The 19,757-nt window shown below is 44.1% G+C and overlaps 1 protein-coding gene across 1 annotated transcript in view; it reads right to left on the bottom strand.

The window, feature by feature from the left end:
* Positions 1 to 19,757, bottom strand: part of TMPRSS3 (transmembrane serine protease 3) — a 107,130-nt gene that overhangs the window by 39,434 nt on the left and 47,939 nt on the right. The window contains exons 7-10 of the mRNA XM_063444827.1: positions 14,019 to 14,142; positions 8,984 to 9,112; positions 8,600 to 8,643; positions 4,502 to 4,676 (exon numbers count right to left, since the gene is read on the bottom strand). Coding sequence (XP_063300897.1) covers positions 4,502 to 4,676; positions 8,600 to 8,643; positions 8,984 to 9,112; positions 14,019 to 14,142 — 472 coding nt within the window. The remainder of the gene's footprint in view (positions 1 to 4,501; positions 4,677 to 8,599; positions 8,644 to 8,983; positions 9,113 to 14,018; positions 14,143 to 19,757) is intronic.

Below are 19,757 nucleotides of genomic sequence, written 5' to 3'. Positions count from 1 at the left end.
ATGAGAGAAAAAAAACAAAGCAGAAACAAAAACTAAAAGTGAAGAGGGCTGTGAAAGCGTGCTTACTATTTACAGGAGTTGGGATTATTTATACATATTTGTGGTCAGGGACAAAGGCTGTATGCATTGTATGCATACAATAAGGTTTGAGCTATACCAGGGATAGGCAACCTTCGGCTCTGCAGATGTTTTGGACTACACCTTCCATGATGCTTTGCCAGCATTATGTGTGTAAGAGCATTATGGGGGATGTAGTCCACAACATCTGGAGAGCCGAAGGTTGCCTATCCCTGAGCTATACCAAGAAGTCGATTGTGGTGTGCCGAAGCCAACGAACGGAAAACACAAGTAGGACACTTAGCATATATTGTATTTCTGGAAGCAGTGTAGACAAATAGGTAAAACTACCTTGAGACTAACTAACGATATAACAAATAATATGCACATGCTTAATTACATCTTAGCCAAACATGGCTTAGACATTAAGTAATAAAACGCGCATTTGAATGTAGGCTGAATATACTGAAACAAAGAGAAAATGTGGTGTGGCCAAACGTAGGCTGAATGTACTGAACCAAAGTGAAAATGTAGTGTGGCCGAATGTAGGCCGAATGTACTGAAGCAAGGTGAAAATGTAGTGTGGCCAAATGTAGGCCGAATGTACTGAACCAAAGTAAAAATGTAGTGTGGCCGAATGTACAGAACCAAGGTGAAAATGTAGTGCGGCCGAATGTACTGAACCAAAGTGAAAATGTAGTGTGGCCAAATGTAGGCCGATTGTACTGAACAAAGGTGAAAATTTAATGTGGTCGAATGTAGGCCGAATGTACTGAACCAAAGTGAACATGTAGTGTGGCCGAATGTACTGAACCAAAGTGAAAATGTGGTGTGGCCAAATGTAGGCCGCATGTGCTGCACCAAAGAAAATATTTAGCTTAGCCGGACGTAGGCCGAATGTACTGACCCAGATTGAAAATGTAGCATGGCTGACCATAGGCCCAATGTACTGAATCAAAGTAAAATGTAGTATAGCAATACGTATATGGAATGCACTGAGCCAAATGAAAATGTAGCATGGCTGACCGTGGGAATATAAAGTGCAATCCCCATGTTTGGATAGACCATAGAGTTGGTGCATTAACTCTTTCACTGCGAATGGCACTGTGTATTTTTTGGATATCAGTGAGAAAATCGGAAATGCACATTTATAGTTATTGAATACATTTCAAAGTGACTATGTAGCATGGCTGAATGTAAGCCAAATGTACTGAGTCGAAACGAAAAAGTAGGCCAAATGTACTAAACCAAAGTGACTTTGTAGCACGGCCAAACAAAGGCTGAATGTACTGAACCACACAAACATGTAGCATGGCGGTGAAAGTAGGCGGAGTGTACTGAATCACAGTGTAAATGTAGGGTGACCGAACATAGGCTGAATGTACAATGTCGAAATGAAGAGAACCACGGGTCAGGCTCCCTCTGACAAAGCAGATTCCCCTCCACCAATGCCGGAATGCCACCCAACATACTGCAGTTACACCAATGTGGGTTAAATTATTTTTCATGATATGCTCGGGCTGAGAATTAGAAAAAGCTAATCCATAGCTAACTTTTATTGTGACAATGTGACAAGTTCTTTTCAAATGAATGGCATTTGAGAGGTGACTTAATTCAATGAAATTATTAGTTCAAGGGACACTATAGTCACTATAGTGATACTATAGTCAGCGTAATGTAGTGGTTCTGGTGTCTATAGTAGGTCCCTGCCTGCAGGCTTTTTTTTATTTTATAAAAAATACTTTATTTTGTCGTGCATGTAAAATACAAAGAGGCAAGCAATGCCACAACAGCTATTGCCAGCTCAGCTTGTATGGAACCTAATAAAATTGCACATTTTATAGTATGTAGTAGGATAATCAAAGGATAAACTAACATGTCAGCTACTAGACCATGCGTGTGTGAGTACGGCAGATCATACATCACAAAGGGAAACAGTAACATTAGCTTGGCTCACAGATTGGCATCATATTTTAGTAGGGGCAGTAGGGGCAGATGTCAGGCTAGGACATAGCATTAAATTACCAAGCTGAGCACACCTGTCACAGTACCCGACTGCACATGCTTATGCGGCTAATGTAGTAGGTCGGATCCAGGCTATTAGTTGTAAACATGCTACGATAGGTAAAAATAAGAAAACTGACTGTAAGAATCTTAGAGCAGAGCCGTAAGTATTAACAGCAACTAGTTATCACCGAGTAGGTATGATAGTCCTGTGTAGCTCTCTATAAAGTGTACAAAAAACATGTAATTGCATTAGGCAGGAAGCAGAGGGGAATCTATAACCAGGCGACAGGGCACTATATAGGGTGTGCCAGCTTCTCAGCCAATTCCGAGAGATGGTGAGGTCCAGAGTATGCTATTGTCATTTGCATTAACCCCTTAAGGACACATGACATGTGTGACATGTCATGATTCCCTTTTATTCCAGAAGTTTGGTCCTCATTAAAGCGGCTTCTCTGACCGAGCCCGGGTGCCAGACAGTCCAGTAGACCTTGAGTTGCAGCAGTGGGCAAAGCTCAATGTCGCAGCACCTCGGCCCTGTGATCCGATGTGCAGTATCATGAGTCAGTGGGCTTTGCTGGGAGCGGAGAGGTATGTTTCGCTGCAGCAGGAACGGGCCGCGTCAAATCTGCCGTCCCCCACCATGGGAGTTCGGTGTCGTTCGGTGACTGCCGTGTTGGGCGGTCACGCCTTCCCGTTTGCTGTGTCCCTGTGGGGGGATGACGCCGAGAGTGGTGAGGCAGGCGTTGATGGCTCGCAGAATATGCCTGGAGGCCGCATAATTTGGAGGTAGGTCCTGGATCTTCGCCCAGAAGCGTGGGTGTCGAGTTGAGTGTACCTTCAAATGGGGTCCCCGTCCAGAGCTGGAACAGGGTGCAGGCATATCCTCCCCCTCCGCAGGTGGAGATTGAATGGGGGGTCTGCTTTGTATGCTCCTCCAAAATGCCTGGCAGATCCGGTCAAATTGTTGCGTCAAAGTGGTCCTTCCACCGCTGCATCTCTGAGCCCTCTTGGTGCTGTGGAGTTTGTGGCATGGACACCATTTCAGCCATGCAGTCTGTGGCTTGTGAGGAGAGATCTCTGCTGTAGGTAAGTATGTTTCCCCAGCAGGGACCTAGATATCCCCCACCGGCCCAAAAGGGGGGTTGCAGGGCTTTAGGCAAGCTGCTGTTTAGATCTGGCCCCATGTCAGGGAAGCGACTGTTACCCCCGGACACTAGGCCACAAGCTTCACCAGGCTTCATACTCTGATATTCGTACTGCTTGACAGACTTTTGTAGATCTGCAAGCACCCACTTGTTTCGGCAGCAGATCACAATCTTGCAAGGCTGGAAATCTCACGCTTTTAGACAGTAAGTGCTAAAAATTTACTCATCCTGGCTGTCATGTCCCACCCTCCCCCAACCCCCCTTCGGGCTTCTTAATATAAACATTGCCTTTTCAGAGAAAAGGCAATGTTTAAATTGCTGTCTTAGAAAACCTCTAGTGGCAGCCATTCAGACAGCCATTAGAGTTGCAGCCTGGGTCAGTGTACACAGCAGCACCTACGTTCAGCGTCTCCATGCTCTGCACGATTTGCCGCACATGCAAATGGCCTCCCAATGCTTTCCTATGGGAAAGCAATGGATCGGCTGAGATCATCAAAGCTGATGATGTCAGCCGTGGAGGCGGAGACAGCCATGGCGAGACTGGCACAGTGTTGAAAAAAAGGTAAGTTTAATCACCCTTCTACCGCAGTGGATTGGAGGCCAAAAAAACTAAATAGTTTAATGCTATAGTTTTACGGAATGTGTGTTTGTATTTTTGACACTCTAGTGTTCCTTTCAGTTTATCACCATTTAACATACATATTTCATTACCAGACAAATGAAAGAGAAACTGTTGCTTTATAGAGGGTTTCTCCCAGCACTATTAGTGGTTATGGTACAAGCACTCTGTGTTTGATCCTTCCGGATTTTGTCAAACTGTTTTCAAGTAGCTAGACACAACCCAGAGGATTCCCCTGCACCAAAAGCTCACTCTTCATCTCGGAACATCACATACCTTCCTTATGTGCCCAAAAATCTCCATACCAGTTTTGTGGGATCTAGTTACCAAAATATTTGTACAGATTAGTGGGATTAAGTAAAATTGCTCTAAACCATTTTGTTGTAGCCAAACTGACACCTTGAAGAGAAAGCCCGGGCTGTCTCCCCCAGGAATAAAAAGTGCAATCCACATGTTTGGATAGAGTTGGTGCATTAACCCACTGATTTCTTTCACTGAAGAAAGCACTGGGTATTTTTTGGATGTCAGAGAGAAAATCAGAAATGCACATTTACATTCATAGAATATATTCCTTTTTGTTCCATTCTCCTTTCCAGGAAATCACTCTATCATGTGTAAGTCATGCAATGACAGCATACTAAATAAAGGCATTTATTCATCAAGGTTTAGTTACTCGTAAACGCAGTGAGCAGCTGTTACGACCCATTGTGCAGTAATGAGGGATCCCCCGCACAAATGTATCCCTTGGAAGGTAAGACTGGCTTGCCAAGGCCACTGGCCCTCAGCAGACGAATTTCCACCAACAATTCGTGTTGACGATGGCGTGTAGCTGGGCCTGCTGCCACACACTGCAAGAAGAGAGAGACTTCTGATTATCCAGAACCGTGAAATCAGAGCGACAGAACAGCAAACTAGCATTTTAAATTGATTAAACATTACTGGGGTTTATTTACTAAATAGTAAATTGCAGTGAAATGAAAACCAAATCTTTTTGCTGTTTTGTGAAATTTCGTCTCATTATAGTCACGGCTTGGCTATTTTAGAATTGATGTTAAAATTTGCATTTCGATTCTCTGCAATTTCGATGTTTACTGAATAAAGCCCCACGAAGATGTGCTCTACACCACATTGCAATACAGTAATAAACAAAGATGAACATCATTATTGCATTCATTCAATCTTGATTCAATTGTTACAGTGTCCCTTTAAGTCTCCCAACTTTATATGTTATTATTATTATTATTATTATTATTATTATTGTGTTATTTATATAGTGCCATCAAATTCCGCAGCGCTTTACAATGGGTGAACGAACAGACATGTAGTTGTAACCAGACAAGTTGGACACACAGGAACAGAGGGGTTGAGGGCCTTGCTCAATGGGCTTACATGCTAGAGGGAGTGGGGTAAAGTGACACAAAAAGGTAAGGATAGTATTAGACTAAACACAGTGGCAGAAGAGGAATCAGTCGGGAGCTATTGACAGTTTAATTGATACGCTTTCATGAAGAAGTGGGTTTTTAAAGATTTTTTGAAGGAGTGGAGACTGTGTGAGCATCTAACGGAGGAGGGAAGCGAGTTCCACAGGAACGGTGCAGCCCTCGAGAAATCTTGAAGGCGAGCATCAGAGGTGGGAGTACGGACAGAAGATAGATGTAAGTCTTCAGCAGATCGTAAGGGTCTAGACGGGACATGCTTGTGTATAAGGGAGGATAGATAGGTGGGAGCAGCCAGTGGCGGATCCAGAGCCTGATCTCGAGAGGGACACTTGTAGATTATTTAAATAAATAATACAGGCACAATAACCACTACAGCTCAGTGCAGTAGTTATGGTGCCAGTAGTGCCAGGATCCCACCCCAGAGTAAGTAGTCATACCGTTTAAGAACAGTTTGACAACTTACCTGGGGTCTGCTGGGATATAGGGCATAGGAGCAGTGGTGTGTGTTAGGGGTAAAGTGTGTGAGCGGTGAAGTGTGTGTGTGAGTGCGGCAGTGTATGTCAGGGTTGCAGTGTGTGTGTGTTAGGGGGCAGTGTATGTGTGGGGCAGTGTGTGTGTGTGAGGGTGGCAGTGTGTGTGTGGGGGCACTGTATGTGTTTTTGGGGCAGTGTGTGTATGGGGAGCACTGTATGTATGGGGCACTGTTAGTATGTGTAAGGCAGTGTGTGTGTGGGGGGGCACTGTGTGTATGGGGAGTCGTGTGTGTGGGGCAATGTGTGTATGGGGGGGCAGCAGTGTGTGTAGGGCGCTGTATGTGTCTGTGTGTATATGGGTGTGCAGTGTGTGTATGTGTGCAGTGTGTGTATGGGTGTGCAGTGTGTGTATGGGTGTACAGTGTGTGTATGGGGGGCAGTGGTGTATGGGGGGGCAGTGTTTGTGGGGCAGTGTGTATGGGGGCAGTGTGTGTATGGGTGCGCAGTGTGTGTATGGGGGGCAGTGTGTGTATGGATGTGCAGTGTGTGTATGGGGGGGCAACGTGTGTATGGGGACAGTGTTTGTGGGGCAGTGTGTGTATGGGGCAGTGTGTGTATGGGACAGTGTTTGTGGGGCAGTGTGTGTATGGGGGGCAGTGTTTGTGGGGGGCAGTGTGTGTATGGGTGCGCAGTGTGTGTATGGGGGTGCAGTGTGTGTATGGGGGCAGTGTGTGTATGGGTGTGCAGTGTGTGTATAGGGGCAGTGTGTGTATGGGGGCAGTGTGTGTACGGGGACAGTGTTTGTGGGGCAGTGTGTGTATGGGGACAGTGTTTGTGGGGCAGTGTGTATGGGGGCAGTGTGTGTATGGGGACAGTGTTTGTGGGGTAGTGTGTGTATGGGGACAGTGTTTGTGGGGCAGTGTGTGTAGTGTGAGTATGGGGGGCAGTGTGTGTATGGGGCAGTGTTTGTATGGGGGGAAGGAGGGTAGGGAGGCTTTTTAATAATAATAAAAAAATGTATTTAATAAAATATATATATTTATGTCTCCCCTCCCTTCTTACCTTTACTGAGGAGGAGGGGGGACATATTTCGTTCCCTGGTGGTCCCAGTGGGATCCCCTGGTGGTCCGGTGGTTACAGTGAACTCTAGCCAGCGCTCCAGGGCTAGAGTTACATCTCGTGAGATTTGGAGGCCAAATCTCGTGAGAGGAGGCCCCGGAGGAGCTGCAGGTAAGAGCTCCCGGGTCCTCTCTCCCTCCCCTGATGGCTGTCAGCACAGTGCCTGCGGACCGGGGAGGGAGATCTCTGATCTCTGATTTCCCTCCCCGGTCCGCAGGCTCATTGCAGGGCTAGCGTCTGCATGTGCTGGCAGGGGAGAGGGAGATCAGAGATCTCCCTCCCCGGTCGACAGGCACATTGCAGGGCTGGCACTTGGACAATGCCAGCCCTGCATCAGCCGGCAGGGGAGAATCTTGGGGGGGATCTATATCTTATAGGAAGCCAATGTAGGGACTGACAGAAGGGTGAGGCGTGGGAGGTGCGGGCGGACAGGAAGATGAGCCTCGCCCCTGCATTCATTATGGACTGTAACGATGCAAGTTGGGAGCACGTAAGACCACTGAGAAGTGGATTACAATAGTCAAGACGAGAAAGGACAGTGGAATGGACCAGCACCTTAGTCGCATCAGGCGTTAAGTAGGGGCGGATGCGCGCAATGTTTTTGAGATGGAAATGGCAGGATTTGGCGATAGACTGAACATGAGGCTTGAAGGAGAGGTCGGAGTCAAAGAGAACACCTAGGCAGCGAGCCTGCGTGGTGGATCTGATGGTAGCACCGTTAACTTGGAGGAAGACAGACACAGGAGTAGCAACACTTGAGGGAGGAAAGACCAGAATTTCAGTTTAGTTTAAGGAAGTGGGCAGCCATCCAGTTAGAAATAGCAGAGAGGCAGTCAGAGACACTAGTCAAGAGGGACGGGGAGAGATCAGGAGAGGACAGGTAGATTTGCGTGTCATCTGCATAGAAATGATAAAACAGAATTTAGACAATTTAGCCCCAATTTCCATCCTATCTGTTACAGCTCCTATCTAACAGAGGAACTATTTCCTATTTTAGTGTTCCGGTCAGTTCATAACAAAAGAGACAATAAACTCTGGTCCCATCCAAACATGTTGGGCCCACTCTGGCAAAGAAGAGACCAAATATTCTGGCTTCAGGAATAGCCAATCTTTGGTACTCCAGATATTGAGGACTACATTTACACTGATGCTTGTTAAAGCATTGTGGGGGTAAAAGTATTATACTATTATGGTAGATGTAGTCCACAACATCTGGAGTGCCGAAGGTTGCTTACCCCTGCTGTAAGCCATTGGCTACATTCTAGAAGGGACAAATCTGGGCACCCTACAGGGCTTCTCAGGAGGGTGCAATAACAGCCTGTATTGCATGCAAACCTAGTTTTAAATACTGCATTTACTGTATGTGGAATATCAACATAAGACAATATTTCATAATTTTAATGGTACTTTTGGCAAATTGCACTCCCCAAAATGTTATTTGGTTTCTTACAAATATATGAATCTTATTTGACCATTTTTACTTTCCCATTTTTATTAGACCTACTGTAGGCTGTAAAAATAGCATTGCTTGCACTATACTAACAATGTACACTCTATCTTTTTGTCCCATTCACCATATTTCCATAAATCTTGCTGTAGAATAGTACATAATTTAAATTTTTTACGTATCCGAGAAAAGAAATCTATATATAAACATCGTATTTTTTTCAAGTTGTATGCTATGTAGTGATTGGTTAATAATGGAATTTTTTTTAAATCTAGTTTTTAGCGAGGACTTACCAATGCATTTTAAGGTAGTAACATATCCTGACGAGCAGTGTTCCCTTCAAAAAGAAAAAAAAGGAATCAGTTTGTTTATTGTGCTTATCAACAAAGCAGCGTAATTCTCGAACCTCCCCCAGCAATAATGTATGTTACTGATAGTACAAGATAACACAAGTATCTGTGATTGAATCTAATTGGTGTATTCAATGACAGTGTTCTGCAGCAGGTGACAGAGATCTATTTGCATACAACTGCAAATCACCTACTGCAGCAGCAGACAACATAAATTTAACAACTTGACGGCAGAGTTCATATCAGCATGGAGCTTTAAGAATGAAATAACGTCCGTCACACACATTCATTATGTATGTTATAAACTTTCCTTAATCTATAGTTTACCTGGGGTGTATTATATTTTGAAGTAGCATCATGGGGCCAGTAAAATGTAAAGATTTTGTTACCGAGACAAATTGTCTTTTAAATTTTTCTTCCACGGCTTCTACAGGCAAACCAGAGGAGCTCACATAACTGAAATGACATATAATCATTATCAGAAACTGAAACTAGAAAAAAATAATACATAAAAATACTGTGAATTACGTGCTACATAGTACTCTAAATATAGAATATTAACCCTCACAGTTTTCAGAGCGGTTAGCAGAACATTGCAATTGTTGCAACTGTCTATCACTGAAATAGTTAAAGGGACACTCCAGTCACCAAAACACCTTTAGCTTAATGAAGCAGTTGTGGTGTACAGATCTTGCCCCTGCAGTATCACTGCTCAATTCACTGCCATTTAGGAGCTAAATCACTTTGTTTATGCAGCCCTAGTCACACCCCCCCTGCATGTGACTTACACAGCCTTCCTAAACACTTCCTGTGAAGAGTCATCTAATGTTTACACTTCCTTTATTGCACATTCTGTTTAATTTATAATGTCTTATCTCCAGTACTGTTACTAGCTGGCTAGACTCTGCAGGAGCCTCCCTACTGTATGCAAATAAAGTTTAATTTACAGGAGATAAAAACTTTTAAAGTAAGATACATTTGATTTAAAACAAAATAATTTTGTTTCCATGCAGGCTGTGTGAGTCAGAGCCAGGGGAGGTGTGGCTAGGGCTGCATGAACAGAAAAAAAGTGAAATAAACGGCAGGGAATTGAGCAGTGAAACTTCAGAGGCATGATCTATACTCCAAAACTGCTTCATTAAGCTAAAATTGTTTTGGTGACTATAGTGTCCCTTTAACACAAAGGAACAACAACAATGTTAATCTTGTATGTCAAAAAAAATTTTAACACTTTTTTTTTAATATACATTGAGTATTGATCAGCAAGAAATGTTAACAATACATTATTAAAAAATACAGTAACTGACCGTGAATTTATACCAATTTACAAATAAGTGCTTAATTGTAACTTCAGTGAAGATGGAGCTCAATAATAACAAATCCATGCTTGCAGTACTTGTGTCTACTGGGTCACCCGCAAAGGTTTCAAACTCAATACTAATAGATATTTTTCCCTATGTTAACTATCACTCACAGTCCCCGTAGACCCCGCCTCCACACACAAACATTCCTTTTTGAGTGTCTTCTGGTCACTAACCATGAATTGCGTCAATGAACTGCTGCACCACCAAATCAGTAGGTAAATAGTACGATACGGGTATTCCACTGTGGGAGTTACCATTAGGAGAGCGGTGAGGAAGGACCATATGAGAAAAGCGCATGAACGGAGAGTTGTACTCAAGAAAAGGTAATATAAAAGTAAGAAAGGGAATTTTAGCACCCCCCCCCCCTGCTTTCCGCCATCGCATGACCTCAGCTCCCAGTGACTGACATTTTTATGCTTTTTTTATAAAGTGGAATTTACATGTTTTTGCAGAACCTGATCGCTAGCTAGAAGTTGGATAAAACGAATCCCATAACTTTATATATTGCACATGGTATGCATGTCTGTCCTGGTATAACTAGAGTATGCCATGCAGATTAGTTTAACCCCTACAGTGCTATATGGATTTGCAATATGGCATCAGCTCTTGTGGAATTCTCATGTAGATTCCAGGGCGAGCATTAGCTTGCGTAGAGCATTATGGGCGATGGTGTGACCCTTGAACATGGAAGTGTGGTTAACATAAGTGCAATTTTTATATCACACTATAGGCTTCAATAGCGGCTACTGAGGGTGACAGATACGCTTTAATACACATATACACACACTGCATAGTTCATATGGTACAAAACATCAATAGACTTGGATGTCTGTAACCTCCAACGGGAAATATCAAACAGTCTGGGAAAGTACATTTATTTTGTTATTAACCTCACAATAATGGCTGATCAAGCTCAACGTTTTAGATTGACAAGTAAATCACAAGTTAGATCTTAATTTAAAGTTGATAATGTTTTCTAACTTTGGCAGCATTACTGGCAGTAAAATGGTTTGTGAATTTTGGAATTTAAACTCATTAAAAAGTGTCACAAAGGATCAACTGGAAGTAAAAAAATATCATAAATTGATCGGTTTTCGACACTGAATTGTAATTTTACCCCTAAACTGGGAATTGTGAAGAATTAACTAGCAATTTGCAAACTGGATTCCAAAACATCTAAATTAGAAAAAAAATCTTTTATTTTTTTTTACTTTTCATCTATTTTGACCTTTTTTTTTTAATTTTCCATAGTTCGTACTTTATTGAATAAGACTTTTTTTTTTTTATTTATTTAGTAAGCAAATCAAGAATTAAGAAAGGTGCTATGAATTTGCATAACTGGTAAAAAGTCTTCCCGATTTTGGAAATTTTGGTATAAAATTTACTGTTGCCTTGTCAATTCTTCACAGTCCTCCACAAATCCCTTTGCTTTCATGCCTGCAAAATAGGCAATTCACCTCCACAAATTTAGATATATTCTCTCCAAAGTTCTTCTGCGTATTCTGCCCTCAAGAAACATGTATCATGAGATTATAAGGTTTATCCTTTTTCTCGTTTGCATTCACCAGAACTCGCACTGTTACGCATTCAGCTCCAATTTGTGTTACACTTGAAAGCTTCTCTCGAACATTAAATCATATTGAATCTGTGTTGTGTGACATCTCTACTGTTTTCGCACAATCCAAACAGAGATGTTATTCTCTCCTGACTTTTTGTGTGTTCAAACATTAAGGCACTTCACATTCCTAATTGTGTTAGTATATGGCACCTGTTATTCTTTATTACTTGAAACAAAAATTGAGAATGCCTTTACGTTAAAGAAACATTCCAAACACCAAAATCACAACAGCCCGTTGTCATGGGTGCCCTGGTGCCCTCCCAGAACAAGGAGTCAAATTGTTTAATAACAGTTTGACAGCTAACCTGTGGTCCACGGTCCTCCGATGAACTAAGTCATTCCTTGTGGGGCCAGCTCAGTGATAGCTGAGCCCTTTCAGCCAATGAGCACAGTCCTCTGTAACCCATGGAAAGGCTGACCTCAATAGCAGCAGAGGATCCGGCTGCAGAGGAGGTGGAGGTGGGTGTACAGTAGACCTCAGGTAAACCGTTCTTAAAAGGTTTAACTAGAACCACAACAGCAGGAATAACCCTTTAATGATTAGAATTTAAAGTGAAATAGTAATATTATTAATAAAAACCATACATGTCAAAATGAAAAATCATGCAGAAATACATATACATATATAAGATATGGACAAGTCAATTTCCAGGACAATGCAAATATAGCTAAATAAAGAGTGGGTGTAATAAGGTGGATGGGCTTGGAATGGGTTGAAATGGGGCCAGTGGCAGATCTAGGGGGGGGGGAAATGGGGCAGTCAGACAGCCACTAAAGGGAAACTCCATGGTGGTTAGGCAAGTTTTGGTCGCCTAACTGACACTCGACGTCCTCAGGCTCTGCATGAGGACATGTAGTGCTAGTCAATTACCCATAGGAAAGCACTGGGAATTCATAATTAATTATTGAATTTAAAACTTGAGACTAAAAGAGATGAACTGAAAGCAATTTTATAGTGTTCATTCATTTAATTTTGTGTGAATTAACAGGAATTCAACCCGAATTGACTGCCAGGCCACGGATTAAACGATCGTTAAGGTGTATCATGCAGCCCTAACGGTGTTTAAGCCCATATTGTGAAGAGCAACATGGTACGCCCTAACAGGGTTAACAGGTAAAACTATTTTTAAATTATCCAACACTTACCTGTACCCCCCTGGTCCCCACATTTCATCCCTCTTCACAGATATCACTAAAGTTTAACCCCTTAAGGACCAAACTTCTAGAATAAAAGGGAATCATGACATGTCACACATGTCATGTGTCCTTAAGGGACACTATAGTCACCAGAACAACTACAGCTTAATGTAGTTGTTCTGGTGAGTATCCCTTCAGGCATTTTCATGTAAACACTGCCTTTTCAGAGAAAAGTCAGTATTTGCATTTCCCCTAGGGGCACCTCCAAGTGGCTACTCCTCAGATGGCCACTGGAGGTGCTTCCTGGCTCAGGGCTGCACAGTAAGCAGCCCTGCCGTTCAGCATCCCCATGCTCTGCATGGAGACACTGAATTTTCCTCGAAGAGATGCATTGATTCAATGCATCTCTATGAAGAGGACCTGATTGGCCAAAACAGCATTTGGCTCCATCCCCATGCCGATTTTAGCCAATCCAATGCTTCCCCTATGGGAAAGCATTGTATTGGCTAAAAATCTGCCATTTTGATGATGTCACAAAGGGGGCAGAGCCCGTGCCGGCATACCCGCGCAGCGCTGGAAATAAGGTGAGTTTTAAACTTTTATATGGGAGATAAGGGGGCCAAGCCACCTAAATGGCGGGTTTAGCACTATAGGGTCAGGGATACATGGTTGTGTTACTGACCCCATAGTGATCCTTTAAGTTACCCTTACACAAAGGACAAACTAATTTTCTCCATATTAGTTGACACTCTCAACCAATTGATTCCATCTAAAGATGGAAACAATTTTAAACCTCATTAAGCTGAGGAACTTCTGTTTTAGCCATCTCTGAGAAGAGAGACTGGACTGTGGGTGCCCAAGGACCCAGATAGGTGTCAAACTATTCAAAAATGGCTTGTCCTTTAACATTGTGTCCAAGAGACCTTCTTGCAGTGGGCTGTAGTGGTTTTGGTGCTTAGAATAGACCTTCAATTATGGCATTAGTGTTTCATAGAGTCCTCAAAACTATACATTTGTTTATTATTTGTAATTGTGGATCAGTTGTAAATTTATTGTCATTTTCTACCTAAATGATAAGAGTCGCTCATGTTGACTTGTGGGCTTCCGTTAGGTAATTGTAGATTTTTCGTTGATAATTTTTGTTTAGTATATTTTATGTTCACCATTACATCGCTAACAGCTTTCGTAACATTTTTAAAGAAATACATACATACAAAGCCACTGTATACTAATTCCTTATTACCTTGAAAACCCTAATTGCTTACATGTGAAATTCCCATAAAAGGTTTCCCAATCATCGGAGCAAAGGGTTCTCCAAGATCCCGCAGAGTAAGCTTGCAACACAGAGTTTCTTCCACTGAGCCGAACTGAAAGATTACACACATTGCATCCATCATTACTTGTATCTGTTCATTCTAGTCACTTTCATTTCAAATTAGGCAACATTACGCACAATGTGAAGTGTTAAACTCATAAACTCATTACGCTTACCATTTTTTAACTCTTCCTTAGCCTGCAGCAATCTCCCTTTTTTCATATTCTTATATTACAAAGATTAAGACTGATTTACATCACCTACAAATCCATGATTTGCCTTTGAAGTACTTCAGTGCAGAGAGTTGCTGTGTTAGCACAGTTATGGTTAAAGAGTGGACAAAGGAAGACACATTGGGTATCTATGAGGTTGAGGTTAATCCTAATCCTTTCCTTGGTTGTCGTGTCAGTTTCTAGTCGTGTGTTCAAGTCCATGTCTAGTCATGTCCATATCCCTCCCTCATCTCCAGTCACATTCTTTGCTTGTCCAGCCATATATTTCCATACTTTCCAAGGAGGATTGCATCTGAAGGCAATCATGGTCATATTAGATGCTTTCATTCTGGACCTTAAATACATTATGTCTCCACAAACTAGCAACTCATGTTCAGTTGCCTGAATTATCTCTGTGCAAAGTGCCTCTAAACAGCAGCTATGAGAGGAGGTGTTTGGTTGGTCACCTGCTGAAATGACAAATACACTTCATAATGGAGCCTGGAGGAGCAAAAATGGAGAGAGATAGAGTTCCTTAGCACTGCCGTTTGTTCACCTCAGTTTCCAACAGTCAATGATCACTTGAGGAAATTAACAAAATGGTAATTTATTGAAGGTCCCTGGGACATGTAAAATTGTTGGCATTTCATTGAAAAATACATTTTTCAAAAAGAGTCACTCGTTATGAAAAGCACATACTGCCTGGCAGTGGAAGTATTAAAAGGGATTTTGTAGAGCTTCATATCTTCTTGTGTCAAGCTCTGTAAATATCCCAAGGTTCAAACAAACGGTAATGTGTATACATTTCAGCTCATCCTGCCAAGATTTACCATAACATTATATCAATATTTACGTTCTCTACAGATCTGTATAACCTACACCAGAGTTTTTCCATTTTGTTATAATTGTAAATGATTAGCCTAATACAAACATATAAAACAGACCAATTAACGAAAGCACTTGACACCCAGTGTCTTTAGCTGATGCTATAGAGAGATATTGTGTTGTGAAAAAGGTTATGTTTTGTTTTCTTTCTTAGTTTTGAGATGGGGGGCTTAGGTCATACTACATCATAGAAACCATTAAAATGCCTCATATTACTCATATCAGAGGGTTCCTCATATTAGTAAGCGTTCCTTTATCAGTGCCACACAATCAGCTATGGTAGTCTTATTTCTGAGATACTCCTTATATTAGTGACCTTACAGTTACCAGTTTAGTACTCCTAATTACACATGCTTTTTAAGCAATGAGTTTTATACTTCTAACAGAGAAAGTACTCACAGCACATAGAGGGTACTCTTGTCAGTACAGGTACTCCTACCAATAAAGACACACAATATCAGTAAGGGAAAGAGGGAACTAAATGGAGTCCTATCACTAAATGCATACTCTGCATATTGGGAACATGAGGTTACTCCCAGAATCAGGGTGGATGTTCCTATAAGTGGAGGTGCTGCTATCAGTGAGAGTACTGCTCCACATGAAGACATTCCTGCCAATGGTGTATTGTTACTGTCAGTGTATACACTCCCTGAAAGCATTTATATCAGCACGGTACCTCTATCAGTGAGGGTCATTATTTCTGTGAGAGTACAAGGGTATTTATGCCACTGAGGGTCATTCTTTTCGTGAGAGTATTTCTATTAGATACGTACTTATAGCTGTAAGGATCATGCTTTCAGTCAGAGTATTTCTATTGCAAGTGTACTTATACCACTAAGGGTCCTGCTTTTAGTGATAGTATTTCCATCAGTGGTGTATTCCCGTACTATATGTATTCTTTTAATGAGAGTATTTCTATCAGTGGATACTGCTGTTAGTCATGGTACTTGTGACGAGACCAATCTTGCCACATTGCATTGGAGGAGCCTGGTTGCCCGCCTGCTGCCTTTGGACTATGGACCAGACTTTAAAAGACTTATTTTCCCTGCAGAAAGGCTTATTCGTGCCTTTTCTGCCGGGGTGTTCGGTAGATTTTATCTACCAAACAAACTAATGAATGCGCGACCACCTGGGAGCTGGAGTGTGCCGTCAATTTACCCCCCTGAAGCTGCGGTTAACCGCAGCTTAATTGACGAATCCAGGGTGGTCTTTGTTCGGTTGCCGACCACGAGGCGGAGGCCATTTTAATCGTGCGAAAGACCAGCGGTGTTCGGCAAAGATTCTATGGAACTAAAAACGGACACTTATTTGCACGAACACCGCTGAGTCGTCCGTCTCCTGGTTCCTATTCGTGGGGATGTAGCCGAAGAGCCGTTCATTCGGTATTTTGTTCTATGTAAATATGTGTTAACCCAGATAGCCATGCCATGGAGCCTATTCGTGTGATTAAAGACTCTGTCTCCATGGCAATTGAACTGTGTGAATAGGATCTGAGCACTATTCGGTAGTTTTGTGCGCTCAGATCCCAGCTATCTGGGGATATGTGACATGCCTATGTTTTATGTGAAAAAGTGACTTTATGTATTTTAATGTGTTTGCTGTCTTTTGTGTCCCCACGTGTGTAATGGAGTTTTGCTTCTGTCCTGGGAGATAATTGAATTACTTCTCAATTATCTCCAGGATAGAGGGAGGAGATCAGGATGCATTGTGGGGATGATTTACTGCTGTATGTCTGTAATTGGTGTATGTCTGTCCCTTGTCACAGTCTTCCATTTGGTCCCCTAGGGGAGTGTCCACCAGGTGGGAGACCTGTATAAATACTGGGCAGGTAGCCCTCATTAAACAGACCTCTGCTTGACCCTCAACACGGAGCCTTGTCTCATTATTGGGGGGATTCACTGTATGCTGTTAGAGACTGATTGCCAGGAGTGTAAGCCGCTTGGGAGCTTTTCCTGTTCGTCTGCTAGCAGCTATTCGTGAGGTTCCAGTGCAGTTCAGGAGTTTGGAGCATTCACTTATATCCAATTCGTGATTCTACAGTAGCTTTGCCTGTCTCTGAAAAGGGGATTATCGTCTAAGTGGTTTTAACCCCTTGTCTGCTGAAACGGTCTGTTACAATTGGTGGCAAGCGGCGGGATCGTTCCTACAGCCAGAAGGACAGCTACAGGAGACACCTTTTCTGTGGATTTTACAATTTGAGGGCAACGCATGTCCCAGTACAGCGACCCTGACAGCACCAGGATGGAACCAGCAGTGGAGTATGATGAGGGTGTCATGTATGACCGAGATGCAGTCAGCAAAGGCATCTGGTACCAGGCACTGGGTATTGTGGAGTACCAGTGGGGCGAGAGACTCCCCAAGGAAGACCAGTGATTGCAGAAGCGACTAGCCCTGCGGATGCCCTTCCTGGGAGAGCAGCCCCTGGAGGAATGGGTGAAGGAATTGGAGCTCCAGGCATGACAGGAGATGTGGCTGGAAGATGCCTACCAGGCACTCTGGTGGTATGGGGCACAGTACCTGTCCTGGACAGCCGAGCATGACAAGCCAGAGGGAGAGGAGTTTGATGTCCTGGCTTGTTATGGGAGTCTTTTTCAGAGCTCGAATTTGGGAACCCTACACAAGCCCTGTTCAGTGATCTCTTGGAGTGGAGGGAGAGCAGGTATGACTGGGACGACACTCACGAAATTGAGCAAGACCTGGTCCACCTGGTGACCCGGGAGATGGAGCTAGAACAGGGCTACCAGCAGCTGTTCCAATACAGCGAGAAGGCTCAGCAGCAGAGCAGAGTTACAGACCCAGAGCCAGACCCATTCAGCTGGGACGAGTTAGTTGAGCTTAACTGGGAAGAACCCCAGGTGGCTGGTGGAGATGGGACCAAGGTCTCTCCACTGGTCCTGCAGGGAATTGGGAGCCCAGTCTCCATTCCCCAGCGGCAGTGTGATATGCAGGGAATTGGGAGCCCAGTCTCCATTCCCCAGCGGCAGGCTGAGTTACAGGGGGCACAGGTAGTTGTTCCTGCCCCCCAGCAGCAGAGTGATATGCCGGGAAGGCAGTGTGAAATGCAGGGAGAGGAGAGCAGCGTCCTCCCTCCCCAGTGGCAGGCTGAGTTACAGGGGGCAGAGGTAGTTGTCCCTGCCCCCTAGCAGCAGAGTGATATACCGGGAAGGCAGTGTAAAGTGCAGGGAGAGGAGAGCAGCGTCCTCCCTCCCCAGCGGCAGGCTGAGTTAAAGGGGGCAGAGGTAGTTGTTCCTGCCCCCCAGCAGCAGCGTGATTTTTTGGGAATTGGGAGCCCAGTCTCCATTCCCCAGCGGCCAAGTGATGTGCCGGGAATTGGGAGCCCAGTCTCCATTCCCCAGCGGCCAAGTGATGTACCGGGAATTGGGAGCCCAGTCTCCTTTCCCCAGCAGCAGGACAATGTATTGGGAGCAGAGACAGTCAGTCTCCCTCCACAGAGGATGGAAGTATGGATGGGAGAGGAGCTTGCTACCACCTCTCCCCAGTGGCAGATCATTAATGGGCAGGGAATAGAGAGCCCAATCTCCTTTCCCCAGCGGCAGAGTGTTTTATTGCTAGAGGAGTTACCCCCCCCTCCCCAGCGACAGCTTAGATTATCCAAAGGGGAGACAGTCGGTCTCCCCCTACGGCAGCGGAGCTGTGCAGAAAAAGGGGAGACAGTCGGTCTCCAGCAGCAAGCTGTGCACCTAAAGGGGAGACAGTCGGTCTCCAGCAGCAGAGCTGTGCACCTAAAGGGGAGACAGTCGGTCTCCAGCAGCAGAGCTGTGCACCTAAAGGGGAGACAATCGGTCTCCAGCAACCAGGCTCCAACCAGACTACTCCTGCGGTAGTACTGGCATCAGGGCAGAGTACCGTTGGTCTCTGCCCCCTCAGCAACCCACCAAGGCAGCCTACCAGTCCCCCACACAGCCGTGGTGAGGCACCTGGACATGGACACGTTTTCCCCTTACTCAGGTGTAGTAACCAGTTATTGTGGGTGGGCTGTACTGCTGTTTGTGTTTTGTGGGTGGGCTGCTGGACTAACAAAGGCACTGACCGGCAGGAGGTCAGATACCCTGTTAGTCTGTTTGGAAAAGGGGAGAGATGTGACGAGACCAATCTCGCCACATTGCATTGGAGGAGCCTGGTTGCCCGCCTGCTGCCTTTGGACTATGGACCAGACTTTAAAAGACTTATTTTCCCTGCAGAAAGGCTTATTCGTGCCTTTTCTGCCGGGGTGTTCGGGGCGTTAGATTTTATCTACCGAACAAATTAACGAATGTGCGGCCACCTGGGAGCTGGAGTGTGCCGTCAATTTACCCCCCTGAAGCTGCGGTTAACCGCAGCTTAATTGACGAATCCAGGGTGGTCTTTGTTCGGTTGCCGACCACAAGGCGGCAGCCATTTTAAACGTGCGAAAGACCAGCGGTGTTCGGCAAAGATTCTATGGAACTAAAAACGGACACTTATTTGCACGAACACCGCTGAGTCGTCCATCTCCTGGTTCCTATTCGTGGGGATGTAGCCAAACAGCCGTTCATTCGGTATTTTGTTCTATGTGATTATGTGTTAACCC

Source organism: Pelobates fuscus, chromosome 1 (genome assembly GCF_036172605.1).
Source record: "Pelobates fuscus isolate aPelFus1 chromosome 1, aPelFus1.pri, whole genome shotgun sequence".
Classification (NCBI taxonomy): Eukaryota; Metazoa; Chordata; class Amphibia; order Anura; family Pelobatidae; genus Pelobates; species Pelobates fuscus.
The sequence above is the reverse complement of the archived record's forward strand: the minus strand, read 5'-3'. Positions and strand labels throughout refer to the sequence as shown.